This window comes from Pristiophorus japonicus, chromosome 11 (genome assembly GCF_044704955.1).
Source record: "Pristiophorus japonicus isolate sPriJap1 chromosome 11, sPriJap1.hap1, whole genome shotgun sequence".
Lineage (NCBI taxonomy): Eukaryota > Metazoa > Chordata > Chondrichthyes > Pristiophoridae > Pristiophorus > Pristiophorus japonicus.
This window is the reverse complement of record NC_091987.1, coordinates 131968007-131991555: the sequence shown is the minus strand read 5'-3', so window position 1 is coordinate 131991555 and position 23549 is coordinate 131968007. Positions and strand designations below refer to the sequence as shown.

At 43.0% G+C, this 23549-nt stretch overlaps 1 protein-coding gene across 2 annotated transcripts in view; it reads right to left on the bottom strand.

Moving 5' to 3' along the window:
- Positions 1–21266, bottom strand: part of rubcnl (rubicon like autophagy enhancer) — a 40504-nt gene extending 19238 nt beyond the window's left edge. Inside the window, exons 1-6 of one of the 2 annotated variants that reach the window (XM_070894082.1) lie at positions 21225–21266; positions 14615–15082; positions 12932–13029; positions 4208–4406; positions 1369–1500; positions 261–312 (exon numbers count right to left, since the gene is read on the bottom strand). In XM_070894082.1, the coding sequence (XP_070750183.1) occupies positions 261–312; positions 1369–1500; positions 4208–4406; positions 12932–13029; positions 14615–15059 (926 nt within the window). In that variant the 5' untranslated portion in view covers positions 15060–15082; positions 21225–21266. The remainder of the gene's footprint in view (positions 1–260; positions 313–1368; positions 1501–4207; positions 4407–12931; positions 13030–14614; positions 15083–21224) is intronic. The other variant, XM_070894083.1, reaches the window with a different exon arrangement.
- Positions 21267–23549: the final 2283 nt, after the last annotated feature.

Genomic DNA, 23549 nt, shown 5'->3' with positions numbered 1-23549 from the left:
ATATATCAATTTGAGTTTTGAAATTGTCATTTGACATAGCCACAACAGCTTATGGGGTGGGAAGGGAAGAGAGAGAAAGAGAAAAAAAAAGGATCTGTGTGCAGTCTAAAGTGTAACTGAAGGTAACATTTTACAATCCTCATTAACGCACTGTCCAAGAACTGCTGGTTTAAAAGGGTAGCAGTTCCCATTTATTACAATGGACGTGGGACTTGCCAGAGAAGGAAAAGGGAAGTGACAAAATGAGAGAAATCCTTTACCTTTCTATTGACTTCAAGGGACCATCAGAACTAAAGACAAGGTCATCAAATTCTGTAATTTAAACAAAAGTCCAAGAAATGAGTAAATGTCAAAAGACAACATTTCTTTCCCTTCCTCTTCACATGGAAGGATACATTGTTCAACAAAAGCTTACATGAGACTAATGATTAAATATTGAAACCACCACCACATACTAAAACATGGACTGTCCTGTTAAAAACCAAATGCACAGAGTGGGTCTCTGACATTAGTTTGTAGCACAAAATGTGAATTGAAAACAAGAGGTATTTTACTAGGAACTCTCAAATTTATTTGAAATGCAGTCTACTGATTTACTCTATTGATTTCTGATGCCACTATAGGACTGAGTGCCAAAGTCAGTGATCTCCCACAATAAACTCACCCTCGGAGCACAATCAGCAGTTACAGCCTGGCATCCAGTCCCATCCACAGTACATGTCTTATATAACACTACTTGTAACACAAATGTTCCAGAGATCGCAAAAAGATAAATCTAGTGCAGACGAATTTGTAAAAACAGATCTTTAAGACACTGGCAAATTGCTATTACTGAATTGTTATGGACAAATGGAGGTGGCTGACAGTCATATTTAAGCCGCTTTTATAGTACAAGTGGTCAGCTAACTGCAGGCTCAGGGGTATCCCGCCATAAAATAATCAGAGGCCAGACCTATAGCATTGTAGATCCAACAGGGTTAGTTTCAGAATCCTGACCTGGTTCACATTATGCAGTGTAGCCGATGGGAGACCCACAAGTCTACAGTTAGCTACACATTTAGAGTGTAAATGCTTTTACGCTGTCAGCATACAAAGCTGGTCCCATGCATTTGTTCCACGTGTCTTTTCATATAATAGAGTTCAGACTGCTTCCAGAGACCAGCCCCAGAGTGAATTAGAGTAGTTGAAAGTGCAGCTCACACAAGTCATTCTCCTAAAACAGGATGCAGAGATAATGAAAATACAGCTCCTCTCTTTCGCCTTCCCCCCCCCCCACCCCCCATAATAATTTGATAATTACACCTCTTCCCCCATTTTACTAAATTGAGGTAAAGGATTTATAACCTAGTTCTATTCTGACACCTGTACCTATTATCACAAAATCATCATAATCATCATCGTCATCAGCACCAACAGCAGCATTATCACCATTTTGTTTGTCTTCATACAGGGACTTGGAGCCAGCATCAGAAGAACCATCCAACTGGGTAACAGAACCACCTGTAAAATAAAAAACACAGACCAATAGAACCCAACCAATAACATATCATTTCTCAAAATTCTCCACAAGGTTATTTTACTTCAGGAGCCAATGTTCTGCTGTCAAGGTGGTTGGAGAATTTACAGAAACTGATAAGATATTACAGATAAAGAAAAAAAAAAGACTTGCATTTATATAGCGCCTTTCACTACCACTGGACGCTTCAAAGTGCTTTACAGCCAATTAAGTATTTTTTGGAGTGTAGTCACTGTCGTAATGTGGGAAACGCGGCAGCTAATTTGCACACAGCAAGCTCAGACAAACAGCAATGTGATGATGACCAGATAAACTGTTTGTTGATTTGAGGGATAAATATTGGCCTGGACACTGGGGATGACTCCCCTGCTCTTCTTCAAAATAGTGCCATGGGATCTTTCATGTCCACCTGAGCGCACAGACGGGGCCTCAGTTTAACTTCTCATCCGAAAGATGGCACCTCCGACAGTGCAGCACTCCCTCAGCACTGCACTGGAGTGTCAGCCTAGATTTATGCGCTCAACTCTCTAGAGTGGGACTTGAGCCCACAACCTTACGACTCAGAGGCGAGAGCACTACCCACTGAGCCACAGCAGACACTAAAATGGAGAACTATTTGGCTAATCTTAATTCATCCATTAAGATCCTACAAATTACCCATTGCAGTATTTCTTAATGTACCCATGGTTTTTAATCTTACCACTCTGCCTGATGTCCATTCCAAGTGTTGGTCACTTGCTGTATGAAGATCTTCTTGATCTCAGTCCTAAAGTTGCCCTTTACTAGTTTGAAGCCATATCCTACTCTACAGTTTATATTCTGATTGACACTACCCCTACAATTGACACTTTTTATATACACTACAGAAATGGAGATAAACGAATTACTGACCGAACAATGCTGCCTTCATAAATAACTGGGAATCCTTTCAGAATAAAAAAAGACTGGTACAGGAGAGGCAGGCTAGACTTAAACCAAGTAGATACAAAAAGACTGCTGAGGAACACAGACAACAATAGAAAATTTTCTCAACTGTACAGACCTTGGGAAGGTGGTGGGGAGTGGGGGGTGGGGGGTGGGGGGGGGGGGTGGCACAGAGAAAGAAAAGGGGCAAGGAGAAAACAGGATCCCAGACAAGACAGGTAGCAGGGGAGAATGCAGTCAACAGGTCAGTATGGCAAAAATAGCTAGACATAATGTACCAGAAACTAGGAATAGGGAGAGGAGGCAAATCTAAAGAGTGTGTGCTGGAAGCATTAGAAATAAAAGATGCCAGACCTTGCGTCATGAGGGAATCTCAGGAGCATGGTTAATCATGCAAATGGAAATTAATACATAATTCGGGAGCATAGTGTGTTTAGATAAAGCGTATACAACAAATTATTGGAGCCATGTAGATCAGGGAACATTGGGAGGTAGAAAGCTACAATACAAACTATTCAGAGTAGACGCGAATACTAAAATAAAGTCAAAGCGATCACAGGGGTGGGGGAGAGAGAGCGGAGACGACATAGGAAAGTGAACATTTTTCTCAATAATGCAATAAAAAAGTTATGCAAAAACAGGAAAGTTATTTTAAGGGGATTTCACAGCAACCCAATATAAACTGGGATATCCCAAGTTGAAGTTAGAACATGTAATGCTTGACAGCTTCTTGATTAAGTGAGTCAAGGAAGCCACAAGAAGCAATGCTCATCTCCATCTGGTCTTTCATAAATGATTTAGTAAACGCAAGTTGTAGCACCCCTAGGGGACAGTCACCTCAGAATGATAAAGTTTATTATCTGGGAATCAGAAATATTCAAGACCAGGTACATAATTTTAAAAAGGCTAAATTCAATAAGTGAGGGAACAACTAAAAGGAGATAGATGGAGAGAAGTTGTTCAACAACACTTCAGTGGAAGGAGCATAAAACCCTTAAAAGGGTGACCATGCAGGAGTGACAACCCAAGTGGACTGTAGTAAGCCCCCTAACATGAAGGGAGTCCCAAAAGGCTTTTGACAAAGTCACACATTAAAAGGATTTTAATTAAACTCAAAGCTGTGAGGATTCAGAATAAATAATAAACTAGTTTATGGAGGTGGAGGGGGGGAAAAGGCGCGCGCACGCGCGAGAGAGAGAAAATACGAGCAAGCGAGCACCCTGTACAAGACCTTAGTCAGACATCAATTAAGATACCATGTCCAGTTTAGGTCTCCTCATATGATGGGGAACATTGAAAAGGGTGCAGCAGGGGACCACAAGACTCGTTCCCACTTTGAAAGTTATCAAGATAGGCCAAGAGCTGGGACTCTACTCTGGGTCTTTTATAAACACAGTTTTTGCTGAGATTGTCCAGCAAAAAGTAGCTAAATAAATTCATAGTATTCACCAGCTTACAGAAGGATCCATTTCTATAGGATACAATAGGCCTTTGCTCTACCAGAGGTCTCAAATCTAATTCTGCAATGGAGGTGCTAGGATTTGATATGCACCAGTCACTGTTCCCAAGGAGTTGATTTTGCTCTGACTTTGTCATTGCATTCTACAACCAAGTGATGTTCAGTTTCTTTATCAATTTTTGAGACTCAAATATTTGCCTTTTTTGTTTCTACAATGTTTAAAAATTGGACGGAGTCGAACAAGAGCCAACCGTTTCTATTCGAATGACGTTCACAAAGCAACGACCATAAGGCAGCTCCAGACTTACATCCATAACCACTGTCCGCAGAGTTCACCGAGTCAGAATGTGCTTCCTTCTTAATACAAGTGCTCATATCATCTGCTGGGGTCTGGATAATTGTCAGGCGACAATCTTCTCTCAGCTCTGCTTGTTCATACAAGATGCTGCATTTCACATTCTCTAATGCAGCAATTACCATATCTGCAACAACAAGGTGTGTGTTCTCCTGTAAACAGAAAGTGACTTCTTTATTGAATCGGTCATGTATGTAACACTACAATACTGTATATATGTAAGAAATGCACACCTTGACCACAGGGGGTGAACTTGTGGGAGACACTCCTCACCTGGTCATCCAGGTATATAAAAAGGGAGGTCCCACGCAGGGTCATCACTTCTTGGTCCTGTGAATAAAGGTTCAGGTCATGGGGTGACCTCGTCCATAGAATGTGTCTCGTGTGGATTTATGGTATTGTGTAAGGACGTTACATTGGCGACGAGAAACGGGAATCAATGACCCATGAGAATGGCCACCGGCAGCACAGATGAACGCTACTGTGTTGGCGAGGACTGGGACGATTTCATTGAGAGTTTTGTCACGAAGGACTGGCTGGGAGACGCAGTGGCTGACAAGCGAAGGGCTCGTCTGCTGACCAGCTGTGGACCGAAGACTTACGTGCTCATGAAAGACCTGCTAGCACCTGAGAAGCCGGCCGACAAAATCTTTGAAGAGCTCAGAAAACTAATCGGTGAGCACCTCAAACTGGCGAGCAGCATACACATGGAAGGACAGAGCATACCAGATTTCGTTGCGGACCTCCGGCGCTTGGCCAGCCTCCACGTTCACAGATGCCTGCAGGGGGAAGATGCTAAGGGATTTCTTTATTGAGGGCATCGGTCATGCTGGGATTTTCAGAAAGCTAATTAAGACCAAGGACTTGACTTTGAAAGCGGCAGCGTTGATAGCTCAGACTTTTATGGCGGGGGAGGAGGAAACCAAGATAATATACATGCGCAATTCTGCCTCCAGGATGGATCAGGGAGTCAATATCATAAACGCGACACAGTGCCCCGCAGGCAGGCAAGGGCAGTTCGACACATCCCAGGCAGCAATAGACCCAAGAGTAAGTCTCCAACAGAGACAATGGCAGGCTGAACAGACATTTACACCCCTGCAGTGGACAATGCGGCCCGGGATGGGGCCATTGACAGGGTGCTCAAGAGCAGTCAAAGGGACAATCAGCGAGGAATGCCTTGTAACAGCTCTTTTGTTCACAACAATGGGACTCTCAGTTCATGGAGATGTGGGGGCAGACATGCTGCCTTGACTTGCAGGTTTCAACAGTTAGTTTGCAGAAATTGTAACCTCAGTGGCCATTTAGCCAGAATGTGCAGAAAGCCTGTAACCAGGCTAATATATGAAGTGGATGAACCAGATGAGGGTTCTGCGAGGCAGGATGACGCTTGGGGCAAATCAATGGACGCTGAAGTTCAGCGGGTTCATGTGGCAAACATTCACAGCTCATATACCAAAACGCCACCCATGATGAAGAAAGTCCTATTAAATGGCATCCCTGTACGCATAGAGCTGGACACGGGGGCCAGCCAGTCACTCATGAGTGTTCAACAATTCAAAAAGCTGTGGCCATTCAAAGCCAGCTGACCCAAACTAGAATGCATTGAGACGCAATTACGGATGTACACCAAAGAAATCATGCCAGTGCTAGGCAGTGCAATGTTGGCGGTCACACACAATGGATCGGCGAACTGGCTGCCACTCTGGATTGTCCCGGGCAATGGTCCCGCACTGTTGGGGAGGAGCTGGCTAGCTGAGATGAACTGGGGGGGGGGGGGGGGGGGGGGGTGCCGCCATGTCACCTGTGGAGCGAAGTTCATGCTCACAGGTCCTACAGCAATTTGAGTCACTATTTCAACCTGGCATCGGGACGTTCAAAGGTACCAAAGTAGTGATACGCATCACCCTGGACACCAGACCAGTGCACCACAAAGCCAGAGCTGTGCCGTATGTGATGCGGGAGAAAATTGAAAATTGAGCGCGAGTTGGACTGGTTGCTGAGAGAGGGCATCATCTTGCCCATTGAATTCAGCGACTGGGCGAGCCCCATCGTTCCCGTCCTAAAAGCGGATGGCTCAGTCTGGATCTGTGGCGACTACAAGGCCACTATCAACCGGGTGTCCCTACAAGACCAATACCCGCTCCCGAGAGCGGAGGACCTTTTTGCCATGCTGGCAGGCGGCAAGCTGTTCACCAAGTTGGACCTCACTTCAGCCTACATGACCCAAGAACTGGCCGACGAATCTAAACTACTGACCACCATCACCACGCAGAAAGGACTGTTTGTTTACAACAGGTGTTTGTTTGGCATTCGGTCAGCGGCCGCGATTTTTCAAAGAAGCATGGAAAGCCTGCTTAAATCCATTCCCGGAACGATTGTATTTCAGGATGACATCCTCATCATCGGTCATGACACCAAGGAACACCTCCACAACCTGGAGGAAGTGCTACATTGACTGGACCAGGTAGGCCTGCAACTCGAAGTCCAAGTGTGTGTTTTTGGCTCCCAAAGGTCGAGTTTCGGCCTACCGAATCCAAAATGGAGGCGATTTGACGAACACCCAGGCTCTGCAACACATCGGAGTTACGTTCATTTCTGGGACTGTTGAACTATTTCGGGAACTTTCTGCCGAACTTAAGCACATTGTTGGAGCCGCAACACGTGCTCCTGCGTAAGGGTTGCGATTGGTTTTCGGGGGACTGTCAGGAACTGGCTTTCAAATCGGTTGCGGAACCTACTTTGTTCAAATAAGTTGTTGACCCTGTAAGAAATTGTTTCTGACATGTGATGCATCGTCCTATGGGGTTGGGTGAGTGTTGCAGCAGGGTAATGCTGAGGGCCAACTACAACCTGTGGCTTATGCCTCCAGGTTGCTCTCTCAAGCTGAACGGGGATATGGGATGGTTGAGAAGGAAGCACTCGCATGTGTCTATGGGGTGAAAAAGATGCATCAGTACCTTTTTGGCAGGAGGTTCGAATTAGAAACTGACCACAAGCCGTTAACATCCCTGCTGTCAGACAGCAAGGCTGTCAATGCCAATGCGTCAGCCTGCATACAGCGATGGACTCTCACGCTCGCTGCGTATGACTACACCATCCGGCGCCGGCCCGGCACCAAAAACTGCACTGATGCACTCAGCAGGCTTCCACTGGCCACCACTGAGGGGGCAGCGGCGCAAAGTGCTGAGATGGTCATGGCTGTCGATGCCTTTGACAGCGCAGGCTCCATCACAGCCCGCCAGATCAAAATCTGGACCAACAGAGATCCCCTCCTATCCTTGATTAAGAAATGTGTCCTGACTGGGGATTGGGCGCCCGCACACAGAGCATGCCCGGAGGTGGTCAGACCGTTTCACAGGCGGATGGATGAGCACTCCATCCAAGCCGACTGCCTACTATGGGGCAGCTGGGTAGTCATGCCCCAGAGGGGCAGGGAAGCATTCATCAGGGAACTCCACAGCGAGCACCCAGGCATCGTGCTGATGAAGGCCATTGCCCGGTCACATGTATGGTGGCCAGGAATTGATTCAGACCTGGAACACTGTGTTCGTAGGTGCACAACATGTGCCCAGCTAGGTAATACCCCCAGGGAGGCCCCGCTCAGCCCGTGGCCCTGGCCCACCAGGGTATGGTCACGTAGACTACGCGGGGCCGTTCATGGGAAAAATGTTTCTCATTGTTGTTGATGAGTACTCGAAATGGATTGAGTGCATCATTTTGAATTCGTGCACGACATCCACCACCGTGGAGAGTCTGCGTGCGGTCTTTGCGACCCACGGCTTGCCGGACATTCTTGTTAACGATAATGGGCCATGTTTCACAAGCTACAAATTCCGGGAGTTCATGTCGGGTAATGGCATTAACCATGTCAGGACAGCACTGTTCAAGCCGGCCTCCAATGGCCAGGCGGAACATGCGGTCCAAATCATAAAACAAGACATGCTCCGGATTCAAGGACCCTCCCTTCAATGCCGCCTATCGCGCCTCTTGCTGGCCTATAGGTCCCGACCGCACTCACTCATGGGGATCCCGCCAGCGGAGCTACTCATGAAACGAACACTCAAAACACGGCTGTCCCTCATTGTTGAGGGCAAGCGCCAGTCCCAAAATGAGTACCATGACCGAAATTCAAGGGGGAGATGTATAGAAATTGATGACCCCGTATTTGTTTGAAACCATGCTTTGGGGTCCCAAATGGCTTGAGGGTACTGTAATAGCCAAAGAGGGGAATAGGTTCATAGTGGTTAAACTTAACAATGGGCAGATATGCCGCAAGCATCTGGACCAAGTTTAAAAAAAGGTTCAGCATGACACTGAGGAAGATCATGAGACGGTATTCACATCACTGCCAGTGAACGAGCAACAAGAACATTCAGCAGCATGCACAGTCCCTGCGGTCAGCCCGGAATCACCACAGGTGACAGACACACATACCAAGGCTCAACAACCAGAGCCCCAACTGCGGCGCTCCACGAGAGAGTGCAGACCACCCGAGAGACTTAACCTATGATCCCAATAAGATGTTGAGGGGGAGGTGATGTCATGTAACGTTTATGTAACGCTGCAATACTGTATGTACATAAGAAATGCACATCTTGACCACAGGGGGTGAACTTGTGGGAGACATTCCTCACCTGGTCATCCAGGTATATAAAGGGAGATCCCATGCAGGGTCATCATTTCCTGGTCCTGTGAATAAAGGTTCAGGTCATGGAGTGACCTAGTCCATAGAATGTGCCTTGTATGGATTTGTGGTATTGTGTAACAACGTTACAGAATCAATGAGAGGCTGAGCCTAAAATGATGAACGTAATCAGGAGTGCCCTTTATTGTGTCTGTAAGCACTCTAGTAGTGACTCCACGAGGCAAGGCATTGCACTTGAACTGTTGTGACCTTAGTCCATTTATTGTAGCTCCTGAATGAGGGTACAGTAAGGCAAGCTCCCTTTTATACCTGGTTATCTGCAGTGTACAGGTGACCCCTAGGTCTCCACCAGTTGCACCCTCTGGTGGTACGGGCAGTGTATATAGTGTGAAGATACATTGTGGTCTTATGTAACTGTACATTGAGTGTACAGGGTATATACTTATTTTATACATACAAAACGCCCTTCATCCTCTCCCTCCATAAAAAACAAATGCCAACGTAACTGGAAAGCTAGTGCTGGGGAATGAAGAATTTTTCATTTCAGGGACCATGTGCCAGCATGGAGCACTCAATGCTCAGGTGCAGCATGGTTAGAAATGCAACTGCACTCCCAACAATGTGCCCAAACTCAGAACTAAACCCAAGTCACATTTCTACTCTGTACTTGGCTCCATGTGAAGTTGCTGATACTCCCTGTTACAGCAAAAGTCAGGGGATGGTAGATTAAATTATCCCACCCTGCAATGTTAAGGAGGTGCTGGTTCTCATCACAAGAGGAAGACCAGCACCAGCCCTTGGGGGCTTTCCTACGAAAACAGGAAGCAAATGGTCATATTTAAAATATGTGGCAATGGTGGCTGGGATTGACAACACCTCGGCCTGGAAGAGGAAGAGCAGCAGCCAGTAGTCTCATCAGTATCAAACTACAGGACACTGAACTCGGGAAAAAAAAACTGTTCAAAGGTAGGTTTATCCTTGTATTACCAAAGCAATAAAATCCAGCAGTTTGCAGACACTGAATGCTATGTTCAGAGATGCTTCCCAAGAAAATTTGAAAAAGCTGGCAGCCTTTTCCTTGATATAAAAAAAAACCCCACTTCAATTACTATTTCAGTAAACTCTTAAAACAGCCATTTATAACCTTTAACTGCTGCACCCACAACCTCGATTGGCAATAGTACAGAAAGGAAGGTTGAAAGCCCTGCCCTGAGCAGATGTTGTACCACCTTGTATAAATTTTATCCAGCCAAGAACCCGGATCAAACAGGCAGATATTCCAGTTACATCCTCATCGCTGCCTTTTTGGACACAGATCCTGGGGACATACTGGCCTTACTATTCCTCCTCCTCACCACATCGTCCCCTACCCCTCCTCCCACTCTCTGCCCCTTGCTTACTTGGCTTGGTCCAAAAAATGGAAACTGGATCCTACAGGCTTGCCGGTCATTTGTAGCAGAAAAAAAAAATACATCTTGCATTTTATTCAAGCCAACACTCCCCACAAAACGCCTACGGGAACCTGAGCAAGTGGCACAAAGGTAGTGCATGGAACTGGGGAAACCAATCATGTGCAAGCCTTTCATCTGATGGTGGTACAACACCCCACCCTCCATAAAAAAAACCCCAGCCCCAGTCAGCAGATCCTTCTATTCCTTTCTCTCGTGTGCTTATCTAGTTTCCCCTTAAGTGCATCTATGCTATTTGCCTCAACTACTCCATGTGATAGCAAGTTCCACATTCTCACTACTTAAAAAGAAGTTTTGATTGAATTCCTTAGAAACCATCTTCTATGACTCAGTGTTTTGGACTCCTCACAAATGGAAACATCTTCTTTCGGTCTACCCCATCATAATTTAAGAGTCCTCCATCAGGTCCCCTCTTTTCTAAAAGAATAAACCTTAGCTTGTTCAGTTTTTCCTGACAAATGTACACTTAGCCATTTTTTCCCATGTTCTCGTACCCCTTTGAAATAATTCTACTTCCCCTTTGTTCCTTTAGCAGTAATCCGGTATCCATGCCCCTCATTACTGATTTACCATCTCAAAACTCAATTAGATAAGAACATAACATAAGAAATAGGAGGAGTAGGCCACACGCCCCCACGAGCCTGCTCCGCCATTAATACGATCATGGACTCAGATCCACTTCTCTGCCCACTCCCCATAACCCCTTATCGTTTAAGAAACGGTATTTTGGTCTTAAATTTATGCAATGTTCCAGCTTCCACAGCTATGAGGCAGCGAATGCCACAGATTACAACCCTCAGAAGAAATTCCTCCTCATCTCAGTTTTAAATGGGCCGCCCTTTATTCTAAGATCATGCCCTCGCGTTCTAGTCTCCCCCATCAGTGGAAACATCCTCTCTGCAGCCACCTTGTCAAGTCCCCTCATAATCTTATACGTTTTGATAAAATCATCTCTCATTCTTCTGAATTCCAATGAGTAGAGGCCCAACCTACTCGACCTTTCCTCATAAGTCAACCCCTTCATCTCCAGAATCAACCTAGTGAACCTTCTCTAAACTGCCTCCAAAGCAAGTATATCCTTTCGTAAATACCCCCTATAATAATCTGTTCATGAAAAATACCTCACTTTCCGAACTTTACCCAATCCTCCTTGTATAATTCTACTGAATCTTCAATGTTCCCTTTTCTTAACTCGAATATCTTTTTTATAATGGGGTGCTTAGAACCGCATGCAATACTCAAACTGCAGTCCAATCAAAGTCTTCTTCAAATTAAAATCACTTGCTTTTATATTGAATGCCCCAATTATGCAAAACCCAGAAACTATTTGAATGGATAGAGGTGTACCGATGGATGTGGTGTATTTAGATTTCCAAAAGGCATGCGATAAGGTGCCACACAAAAGGTTACTGCAGAAGATAAAGGTTCGCGGAGTCAGAGGAAATGTATTAGCATGGATAGAGAATTGGCTGGCTAACAGAAAGCAGAGAGAGTCGGGATAAATGGGTCCTTTTCGGGTTGGAAATCGGTAGTTAGTGGTGTGCCACAGGGATCGGTGCTGGGACCACAACTGTTTACAATATACATAGATGACCTGGAAGAGGGGACAGAGTGTAGTGTAACAAAATTTGCAGATGACAAAGATTAGTGGGGAAGCAGGTTGTGTAGAGGACACAGAGGCGGCAAAGAGATTTAGATAGGTTAAGCGAATGGGCTAAGGTTTGGCAGATGGAATACAATGTCGGAAAATGTGAGGTCATCCACCTTGGAAAAAACAGTAAAAGGGAATATTATTTGAATGGGGAGAAATTACACCTCTATTCAAGTCACAGATAGATAGATTTTTAACCAATAAGGGAATTAAGGGTTATGGGGAGTGGGCGGGTAAGTGGAGCTGAGTCCACGGCCAGAATCAGCCATGATCTTGTTGAATGGCGGAGCAGGCTCGAGGGGCTAGATGGCCTACTCCTGTTCCTAATTCTTATGTTCTTATGATGGTTTCTTCTATCCACCTTTTTAAAAAGCTATCTGTACCCAGAGATCACCAGCTAATCATCTGTGTTTGGAGTATACTTCACCATTTGCTCTCCACCAAAAAAAAAAACACTCTTTACATTTCTTTGCAATGCTATTTGCCCACTGTGGTAACCCATCGACGTTCTCCTGTAATCACAATACACCATCCCTCGTCACCATTTATTTTTAAAAAGTAACTCCCAGCACAGATCCCAGTGTTGATAAAATGCATAATTTACATATTACACATCTACCAGTACCACAACCTGCAATTTAACAAACCAATAAATTGTGAACTCTATTGTTTTCAATAAAAAGCATTTTATATAATGTCATATTACTTGTATTCCTTTCACCAACACAACAGTGGGTATAAACCTGAGTGGTATATGGTCAGATTATCTGCACACAGAAATCCCACATAAAACCAGCCCAATTTCACCAAAGAGGAAGGTTTGAAAGGTAAAAGGAGACAGCTAATAAAAAAAGATAAACTTTATGAAAGTGGAATTCATTGAAACCACAGTTTTGTAGAATATCTTACCCTTTCCTGAGCTCTGCTTGCACTGAAACTGGGATTAGAGAGATAACTTGTATATACAATGTTTTCTGGTCTGTTACTCAAGCAATACTGTGCTTTCTCTGTGGAAAGACAATGACATTTTTATATTAAATTACAAAATGGGGGGGGGGGGAGAAAGAGAAGGAGGAGGAGGAGGAGGAGGAGGAGGAGGAGGAGGAGAAGAAGAAGAAGCTTAAAAATGCAATGTACCATTTCTAATAAAATTAGTTGCAATAATTCACAATTTCAGATGATATCCAAACATAACAGTTTATAAGGGCCCATGGTGCTGACACAGTTAGTAAATTCATAGCCTCTATGCATAAACTGCTAGTTCCCCATGTCCAAATGCTGATCAGTGTGAAACGCCTCAGTACTCACCCACTTCTTCACTTGCAATAGTTGGGATTTAAAACTTAGGGCAGAGTTCCAAGTGATACAATTCTTCCACTCCCCACTACAGCTCCCGCCCAAAAAGTGGTTTTGTCTTAGGTTACCTGCAGACCTAGGAAAGATGCTTCATTCAGCATCACTTGGGAGGCAAGGCATCAGGCTTAATAAAAATATATATATATTTTTTTTTAAATTTTTTTTTTTTTTTTTTTTTAATAAAAGTCTTGCAAAATGTAGGCTATTAACTTGCTGTTCCCCTGGTGTCCGGATGACCCAACGGTAGGAGACCAGTAACATCAGGTGGATGAAATCCACCTTTTAGCATTCAAGCACTAGTTATTACTGTTCTAGCATAAAGGAGCTGCAAAGGCGATAGCAAAACCAATGCAAATTGATGTTCAACCCAATGAAGTGGTGAGCTGGTCCCAGTAGCCTGTTAACTATTAAAATGTATTGCTACATTAACCTGTTCAACCTTTGTAAATAATGTCATTGCTATAAACCGTGCTCTATTAAAAGAATTAACACTTACAATCCTCAACATATCTTCGGAAGAAATTTGGTGGCCAATTGAACATTAAATGCCACAAGGAGGTCGAGTGGGTATTTGAAGTCCCTGCAACATTGTAAACTGGAAAGGCCGGCCGTGTACCATGAGGAATGCTTTAATGCATTTCAGAAAATGTGTTACATTGGAGGCCATATAAAGGGAAGCAATAAAGGAATAACCACCTACAATCAAGGATATCACAGAACACAAACCTCAGTGCAATGCTGCTTTTACAGCAAGAAAATGCAGTAAGACACTGGAAAATTAAATACTACACATGATTTTGTTTTACATCAAAGGCCATTCGACCCAACTGGTTTATGCCTCTTCCCACCCTGTCCTATTCCTTTCTTCCAGTGTGCATCATCGATATGAAAACAGAAAATGCTGGAAATCTCAGGTCAGGCAGCATCTGTGGAGAGAAAGACAGAGTTAACGTTTCAGGTCGATGACCCTTTGTCAAAACGTTCTGACAAAAGGTCATCGACCTGAAACATTAACTGTTTTTCTCTCCACAGATGCTGCCTGACCTGCTGAGATTTCCAACGTTGTGTTTTTATTTCAGATTCCAGCATCCACACAGCATTTTGTTTTTGTTTTCACAACATTGAGTTTCATTAGCCATTTATCTGACCACTGTACATGTTTTCCTGTGATTTGGTGCAGTCCTCTTCATTAGCTACAACCCCCAATTTGTAATAATTCACACTCACATCTTTTACCTGAATGGATGTTTGAATCAGACTCGGAGTGTTGATAATAGGACTTGTTGCTCCTAGATACTATAAGTGGAACCCCATCAGTGAAGCTCCTGCACTTGGCAGCTGTAGACTGTACAGAGAGGAAGAGTTTACTGAAGGTGTTGGATATAATGTGACTTGAGGACTGCTCAGGTAATAGAGTCAATGATAAACTGCTGCTGCATGAACTATCCTTGGATGTGGTCATCGGAATCCCAACGCCTTGCTGTTCTTCATTATCATCGCTATGACTTTCCCAAATCTTCTTTGGATCAGCATCTTGGAACACAGTCAATGAAGAAAACCTTGTATTAGTTGTAGGTGGTGGTTTGATGCCATCATATGTTTCCAACACAGAGATCAGGATCTCTTTGATGGCTTCTGGACTGTTTGAGTGTCGTCCTGAACTCACTGCAGTCTGGCCCATCACTGCTGGCCTGGAATATTCATCTAGCACAAAAAAAAATGACACAAAGTTCAGCTGAATTCTGCTGGTGGTTTAGGTGACTAGATATTAAAAATAATGAGGAATGGTACAATAGTAAACTATTCTTTTTTTTTTTAAGATCGCCATGTGTTATTACAAGGGTCAACATTATGGAGGAGATCTGATCTCCAGCAGCATTCAACAGTTTGTTAAAGGCTGGAGGTTTCAGATTAGCACCCAGCGACAGGGAATGCCAATCCTGCAGAAAGGATGCAGACGCTCACCAAGTAGGAGTCTATTGCTGAAGGGGTAAACCATACGGAGAGCTATGCCAGACCTGATGACGACAGTCCTTGAATAAAACCAAGCTGGGGATTCAAATATAGCAAATAGAAAAAATGCTGGTGGCTTCACGCTACTCACTCAGCCCTCACTGCCCACATTCTATCCCATACTCACTTATCACCTCAATACTTACTATCCTCCACTGGCTCCCTGCTCAGTCATTTCAAAATCCTCATCCATATTTACAAATTCCTTCATGACCTTACAAAAAAGGTACAACTGCAAGAAGGCCTGAGTTTGTACCCTCAGTTATTCAGAGTCAGAACTACTGTGTACCTTCAGTCCCTTCACCACCACTGATCTCAATATCCTGCACCATGCCAAACCTCTCACCATCATTAAATGCCTCCTCAAAACCTACCTCTTTCATTGTGGCTTTGGTCATCTCCTGCTCCCTTTAGGCATTGAGGGATGTTTTGTCAGTTACTCATCAGTACAGAAAACACTTTCACAATCCAACTACATTCTGGTACCAGTACTGGGGAAAAGAGGGAGCGGTTCAGTTGGGACAGACTCCACTTAAACCAGGCTGGGACCAGTGTCCTAGCAAATTGAATAATAGGGCGGTAGATAAGGCTTTAAACTAATAAAGGGGGAGGAGGGTTCAGGAAAGGGTAAATTTATAAATCTTTTAAAAAAAAGAGAAAAGTCAAAGCTGTAGAGCAGAACAGTGATTTGCGTAAAATCATGCAGATGTCAGGAAGGGATAGAAAGTTTAACCGGCAGTAGCGACTAAGGCTACATCAGGGAAAAATAGTTTAAAAAGTTAAAATTAAAAGGCACTATATCTGAATGTATGAAGCATTTGTAACAAGATAGATGAATTAATGACAGAGATAAAGGGGTTTGATCTAGTAGCTATTACTGAGACATGGTTGTAGTGACCAGGTTTAGGAACTAAATGCTCCAGGGTATTTAACTTTTAGAAAAAAGAGATACGCAAAATGGAAAAGGAAGGAGGTAGCCCTGATAATAAACAAAGAAATAAAGGACAGTAGTCAGAAAGGATCTTAGCCCAGAAAAATCAGAATGTGGAATCAATATGGGTGGAGCTAAGAAATAACAAGGGGCAGAAAACACTGGTGGGAGTAGTTTATAGGCCCTCCAACAGTAATTATAGTGTTGGACAGAGTATAAATCAGGAAATTAGCGCAGCATGTAACAAGGGCAATGCAATAACCATGGGGGACTTTAATCTTCAGAGAGACTGGAAAAACAAGTTGGCAAAAGTAACTTGGAGGGCGAGCTTATGGAATGCATTCATGATAGTTTTCCAGAATATATTGAGGAGCCAACTAGGGAACAGGCTATTTTAGAGATAGTATTACGTAATGAGACAGGGTTAATTAACAATATTATAGTAAAGGAATCTCTGGGAAAGAGTGATCATAGTTGGAGTGATATGGTCAATTCTGAAACTAAGGTGTGAAATTTAAACACCAATTACAGAAGTAGGAGGGCCAGGCAGATTGGGAAATTAGATTAAAAGATAGGACAATAGATATAAAATGGCAAACATTTAAATAAATAATTTATCATTCTCAACAAATATATATTTGCTTGAGGAATAAAAGCTTCACTTGAAAAGTGGTACAGCCATGGCTAACTAGAAGTTAAGGATAGTATTACAACAGTGACTATACTTCAAAAGTACGTCATTGGCTATATGCTTTGAGATGTCCAGTGATCGTGAAAGGCGCTATATAAATGCAAGACTTTCTTCAATTAGATTTTTTTTTTTTTTTTTTTAAAAAGAGGCTTACAATGTTGCCAATAAGCCTGGGGATTAGGAGGGTTTTACAAATCAGCAAAGGATGACCAAGAAATTGATAGAGAAAATAGAAGGAATATAAACTAGCAAGAAATATAAAAACAGATTGCAAGAGCTTTTACAACCATGTAAAAATGGGAGAGATTAGTGAAAGTAAAAATGGGTCCCTTAGCAGCAAAGACAGGAGAATTTATATTGTGGAATAGGATATGGCAGAGACATTAAATATTTTGTATCTGTCGTCACAGTAAAAGACAAAGAACATACTAGAAATTGTGGAGAACCAATGGTCTAATGAGTGTGAGGCACTTAAATAATTGTTCATAAAAGTACTGGAGAAATTAATGGGATTAATCGATAAGGTGCCAGACAAGAAGGTTGTTGCATGATATTAGGGCTCATGGGATTGGGAGTAATATATTAGCAGAAATTGAGGATTTCTTAACAGACAATAAACAGAGTAGGAATAAATGGGCCATTTTCGGGATAGTAATTAGAAAGGCAAATAGTAGGTTAGCCTTTATTGCGGGGGTGGGGCGGGGGGCTGTAAAAGAGTAAGGAAGTCTTGCTATAATTATACAGGGCTTTGGTGAGACCATACCCAAGTACTGTGTAACGTTTTGGTCTCCTTACCCAAGGAAGGATATACTTGCCTCAGAGGGGGTGCAATGGTGCAATAAAGGTTCACTAGTTTGATTCCTGGGATGAAAGGACCATCTTGTGAGGAGAGATTGAGTAGAATGGGCCTGTGCGCTCTGGAATTTAGAAGAATGAGAGGTGATCTCATTGAAACATATAAAATTCTTGGAGGGCTCGACAGGGTCGATACAGAGGCTGTTTCCACTGGCTGGAGAATCTTGAACTTGGGTTCATAGTGTCAGGATAAAGGGTCGGCCATTTAGAACTAAGGGGAGAAGGAATTTCTTCACAGAGGGTTGTGAATCTTTGGAATTCTCTACCCCAGAGGGCTGTGAATGCTTAGTTGATGAGTATATTCAAGACAGAGATCAATAGATTTTTGGCCACTAAGGGATATGGGGATAGGGTGGGAAAGTGGAGTTGATGCAGAAGATCAGCCATGATCTTATTGAATAGCAGAGCAGGCTCAAGGGGCTGTATGGCCTACTCTTATTTCTTATGTTCTTATGGGCTTCATTGGGACTCAGGCACCAAGTCACAACTAAAAGCCTGGAGTATGACAAAACTTCTTAGCTTTCTAGAAATTAATTTAAAAATTAAATCCAGGCCAAAATTAGAGGAACTGTGGGTAGAAGTGAGTGAACAGTACATAAATAAAAACACATTTTACTTATGATTCTTTCAATTTAAGAAAAAAATCTTATTAATTCTCAAGATGTGGTGTTGCTGGCAAGGCTGGTATTTATTGCCCAACCCTAGTTACCCTGAGTAGTATTTTGAGACAACTGAAATGGCCCAATAGACCAGTTCAGAGGACAAGTAAGTCAGACACATTGGCGTGGGCCTGGAATCACAGACCAATCTGGACAAGGCCACCAGATTTCCTTCCTGAAATTAAATTAATTGAACAAGTTGGAAATTTTATTTTTTTTTTTTTTTTTAAAAACAACAATGCAACAGCTTCATCGTGACTTTTACTGATGTCAATTTTTTATTTTAGATATTGCACTTAAAAAAAAAACAATTTTTTTTTTAATAAAATCAAAATTCAAATTCTCAAAGTACCATGGTGGGATTGGAACATTCAACTTTATCCAAATTCTGGCTTAACAGTCCAGTAACACAACTGCTGCACTACCAGTATAAATGACCAAGTTTCTTCTCTGGACCCTTGGCAGGAGCAAGAGAGTCTTTTAAAGAGGTCAGCAATGCTATAAAAGTGATTTGCTATCCAATCTGGGTAGACTGACCCCTCAACATTCCCTGGGCTAGACCCAAAATGATAGCACTGATAGCTTGGTGCACCCAGCAGTCTGAGAAATCAGGCAAAATGCTGTCTCAGGGAAAGTGTTGCGCCTGCAACAACACTGACATCATGATGTTTAGAGGGCTGCCCCTGATATTGCACAATGTGTTCAGGATGAAGGTGCTCGGACTTCACCCTGCTTAAATTACCAGGGGGGGGGGGGGGCTTTAAGAGATCTCAGCGGGTGATGAATATCAAAACACTAATTTCTGTTCAAGGACCTGCCCTGATTTGAGATAGATATATCTGCAAAGGCTAACTTGACAGTTTAATATATTTAAATTTGATAAAAGATTTCGTCAGTAAACGCCAGATGGAGATAGATCTGGAATTCTGGACATTTCCTAATCCTTCCCCATCAGCAGGTTAATAATGATGGATTGGGTTAAGTTCAATGATTTATGGAGGAACAAAAACCATTATGAATACAGTTCATATATTATCAAACAGTTCAAACAAGATTCTGTTTTGTCACCAAAGACACAGGCAGCCGATTTTAATGATTAAACCCCAAAACAAGGGTGTCCAAGCTTTTTGTCTTCATGGGCCACATAGGTGCATTGGAGGCCTTAACTGGGCCATGTACAACATTTAAACCACAATCTCATTAAATCACACATATCTCATGTTGCTAATACCAACAGCTGTTGCTCAGCCAAGTGAGGATTTATTCATCAATGACGCAACAGTACCAAGAACAGCCCTTTCCAAACATCTCAAAACTCAAACCGAACACAACAAGCAAGGACTGAGTTAATTGGACTTGGTCAGGGTTGCAGTTTGAACACCCTCGTCCCGCCCGACTAAATGAACAATTAAAATATCTGTGACAATGCAGCTAGAGCTAGCAAGAGATCAGAAATCACCAGAAGGCAACTATGAGTCACATTGACTTGTTTTCAATCTTAGTGTGACTCGTGAATCAAAGTTCCCTACTTCATTATCTGGGTCATGAGTGAACCGGAATTTGAAGTAACAGTTCAGTGAAAATGGTAATGCACGGAGGGCATTTTAAAAATAGTATCAAGAGATGCATCTTAAAATACAATGATGTTTGTTTTTGAGCACCACCTCAGTTCTCCCTCAACGGCAGTGCGTGGCCAACTCACATAGAACTGGAAGAAGCACTATGTTCAGTCCCTAGTCTATGCAGAGTTAGCCGATTCTCATTTAACCCAAATTTAATTGTCCTACATAGAACGGGTGTAAAATGGTCAAATCTCATTATTTATAGAATGTCACATTTTCCCAAAGAAAAAGCCCAATTCCAGCACTATTTCCTGCTGTAACTTTTCTACCTCTTGCATCAGTTACTTTTCATATTACAGGAGGGCAGCCAGAAGATGCAGGGGTCACCCAGAGTTAACTGTACTCCACCTTACAGCCCATGAAAATCTGGGCCCATCAATGTGCTATTGGGTAAAGTGAGTTGGTTTCAATGGCAAGTATGATGGCAAGTACTGCAGGGAATCAACAGCCAGGGTGATCTCCTGGACAGGTTGGAGAGGAATTTTCCCAGATTTTCCCCCCCACCCCAGTTGGCCTGGGTTTTTAATCTGGCTTTTGCCTCTCCCATGAAATCACACGGCTCCGGTTGGGGTGGAGTATAGTAATGTTTCAGTGCAAGGGGTGTCACAGTTGTGTGAGGCAGACTGTTTGGGCTGGGTGCTCTTTACCTTTCCGCCATTGTTCATAGATTTATATGTAACCTTCAGGGCTGCTGACTGAGGGCTGTGTGGTTCTTTGTCGGCCGGCGCAGACACGATAGGCCGAAATGGCCGCCTCCTGCACTGTAAATTTCTACGTTTCAGTAAATACATGGAATCAGGCCAAGCTTTTGCACTTCATTAAGGAATGGAGTCTCTGCATTTGGCAGTAAGCCCCAAATCAACCAACACCTGACCAACAAGTAAAGGGCAGAAATAAATTCCACTCTTTAGACAGAAATGTTTGGTGACACTGGGACAACTTAGTGTCACCCCAATTGAGTAATTAAAAAACCTAGATAGAAATACTGGGAAATAGGTAGCAAGAAAAACACCGTAGTATTTTTCCATCAACTCAGACCAAGGAGCACAAAGCAAACATATGGGAAAACAAATACCTGACAACACTGATGTACACGGCGACTGGAGCAGAGGACACGTGGTGTTCAGACGGAATCTTGAATTAAGTGCATTCTTTACCTTGGCCACAGGCGATCGGTTACTTTCCCTTGCCAGCTGTGTTAGATATACAGAAAACAGGTTCAGACTAACACAGTGCCATTTATCCAATGGAAGTTATATCAGTAAAGAGTACAACGAGGTCTGAACTGGGGAAGCAGAATCTCAGCCTGGTAGGTGTTGAGACTGTGATTGTGTGCAAATGGAACAATCTGATTGGCATAAAATTGATTGGAGCAAGGCATTAATCAACCATCTGATCTTGACTAATTACCCTGAATGAAACGGGCTTGGGTTTTTAAAAGGGCACCGTCTATATGAAAAAACAGATAAATATTCTTTATTTGTTTGCCAACACACAACAGATGACGGAGATGTGCTTCACTTGGGTGCCACAGCTTGGTGAACCTTCTGGTTCTTCTTATCCCCAAATAACAGATGTCAAAAAAAAAATTCAATGTAAAAAGTGCCCCTTTGAGAGTCTGGGAAAGACATGAAGTGATTTCAACCTCTCCAATTTATCATTCCAACAAGGACCCTTCATAGAAAATTAAAGTGGTGTGCTTTAGTTCATCCCTGTGCACAAATTATATAATTATATACTCTTTCTCTAAAGTTCTGGCTAAACATTATGCAACATTAGATTTCCATCTCATCATGGATTCAATCTAAGAGTGGAGTCAGTTGTCAAATTTATTATAATGCAATCGCACCAAGACCCAATGTAGTCATCCAAGCTCAGCAATGGAGTACAAAATAAATGGAATTTGCATTGCTTACTTATGATCTCATAATGACAAATTAACTCCAAACCACCCCTAAAGCAATGAGGCCAAAGCCTTTTATAACTCACCCACACTTCACAACAGCTGGCCTACTTCTGTCTTAAAAGCAAGGCTATGGAACAAATACTCTTCCCTTTTCCCCACCCCCAGTTCAGACCCAAATCTATTTTTTGTTTATTTACTATTTCCTCCCCAGTCTACAGACTCTGGGGAAGCCATGATAACTGCACTGAGGCATTCCCAGATGGTAACATTCCAACCTATTTATTTTTTTCCCCCAGTCACAAAGCAAAGAACAAAGTGCATGCACTTAAGACCAATTATTGGCACTTGCAGGCAGACAGGGTGAGCTTACATCACCGATGGGATGCTTCTGGCAGGAATAAGCCCTTTTTGACATGAAGCACACATGCCCATCGGGCAAGCATGCATGACTGGCATCGGATGTGATATTGCTTTTCCAATCTTCAAGTTATGGCCTTAGCCATGTGGTGGCAGGAAACAGAACGGCATCAGCAGAGTCAAACAGCTACTGACGTTCCTGGGCGACTGCACATTTCATCCTCGGGGTCAGTACAGCAGACAGATTCGCAATTGCAAATTGCAACCTTTCATTTGACTGCCGCTGTGGAACCTGAGGTTGGTGATTTAACACCAGCTGTCTAGGGTATTCTAGAATTGGTTTTCCATAAGTGGTTCTGTAATATAAACAAGGCATTTAGAACTTAAAGGGGAATGGTATTTAACGCAAATACTATCCAAATTATAAAGGAAGATGTACTTGTTAGGGCTGGCAACTTCTGCTGACTCCAAGATCTGATAGGGAGCCTGGCATAGGTAATTGGCAATAAACAGGAGAATCGGTACCCTTATCACTTGGAGGGCTGAGCTGTGTAAAGACCAGTGAAAGCTTTGTGAGTGATTGGCTTCTGAACAAAACTGAACCCTGATCCTTTTTAAAGAACTCCATTGGTTTTCTCCAAATACTGCCATATGATCGATTATATCTACTTGAACAAGCTGACCTTGGTTCAACATTGCATCCAAATGACAGTACCGCTGACAATGCAGCATCCCCTCAACACTGCACTGAAGTGTCAGCATTAGGTTACACACTCAAGTCTCAGCATGGGGCTTGATACAGCAACCTTCTGACCCACAGGAAAGAGTGTTGTCAACTGAGTCAGGCTGGCAATTGTACCAAGATAATAGTTTGAGCACTTCGTTCACATCAGGAGTTTGGCTACTACACAGTACGACTGGGTTTTGAATTTGCGATATCTCAATGGCGAGGCCACTGATTTGTTAATATAATGGATATGGGAATGTCATAGAAATGCTGAATATGAGGGGTACATTAGCAAGGTTCTGCCCCATCAGGCGAGGCTCAATGCCAGGTGTAGTGACTTCCAAAGTGACCCAATATAATTTTTTATAAGCACATCAATTTGGTTTTGTCTTTACTGAATTCATCACAAA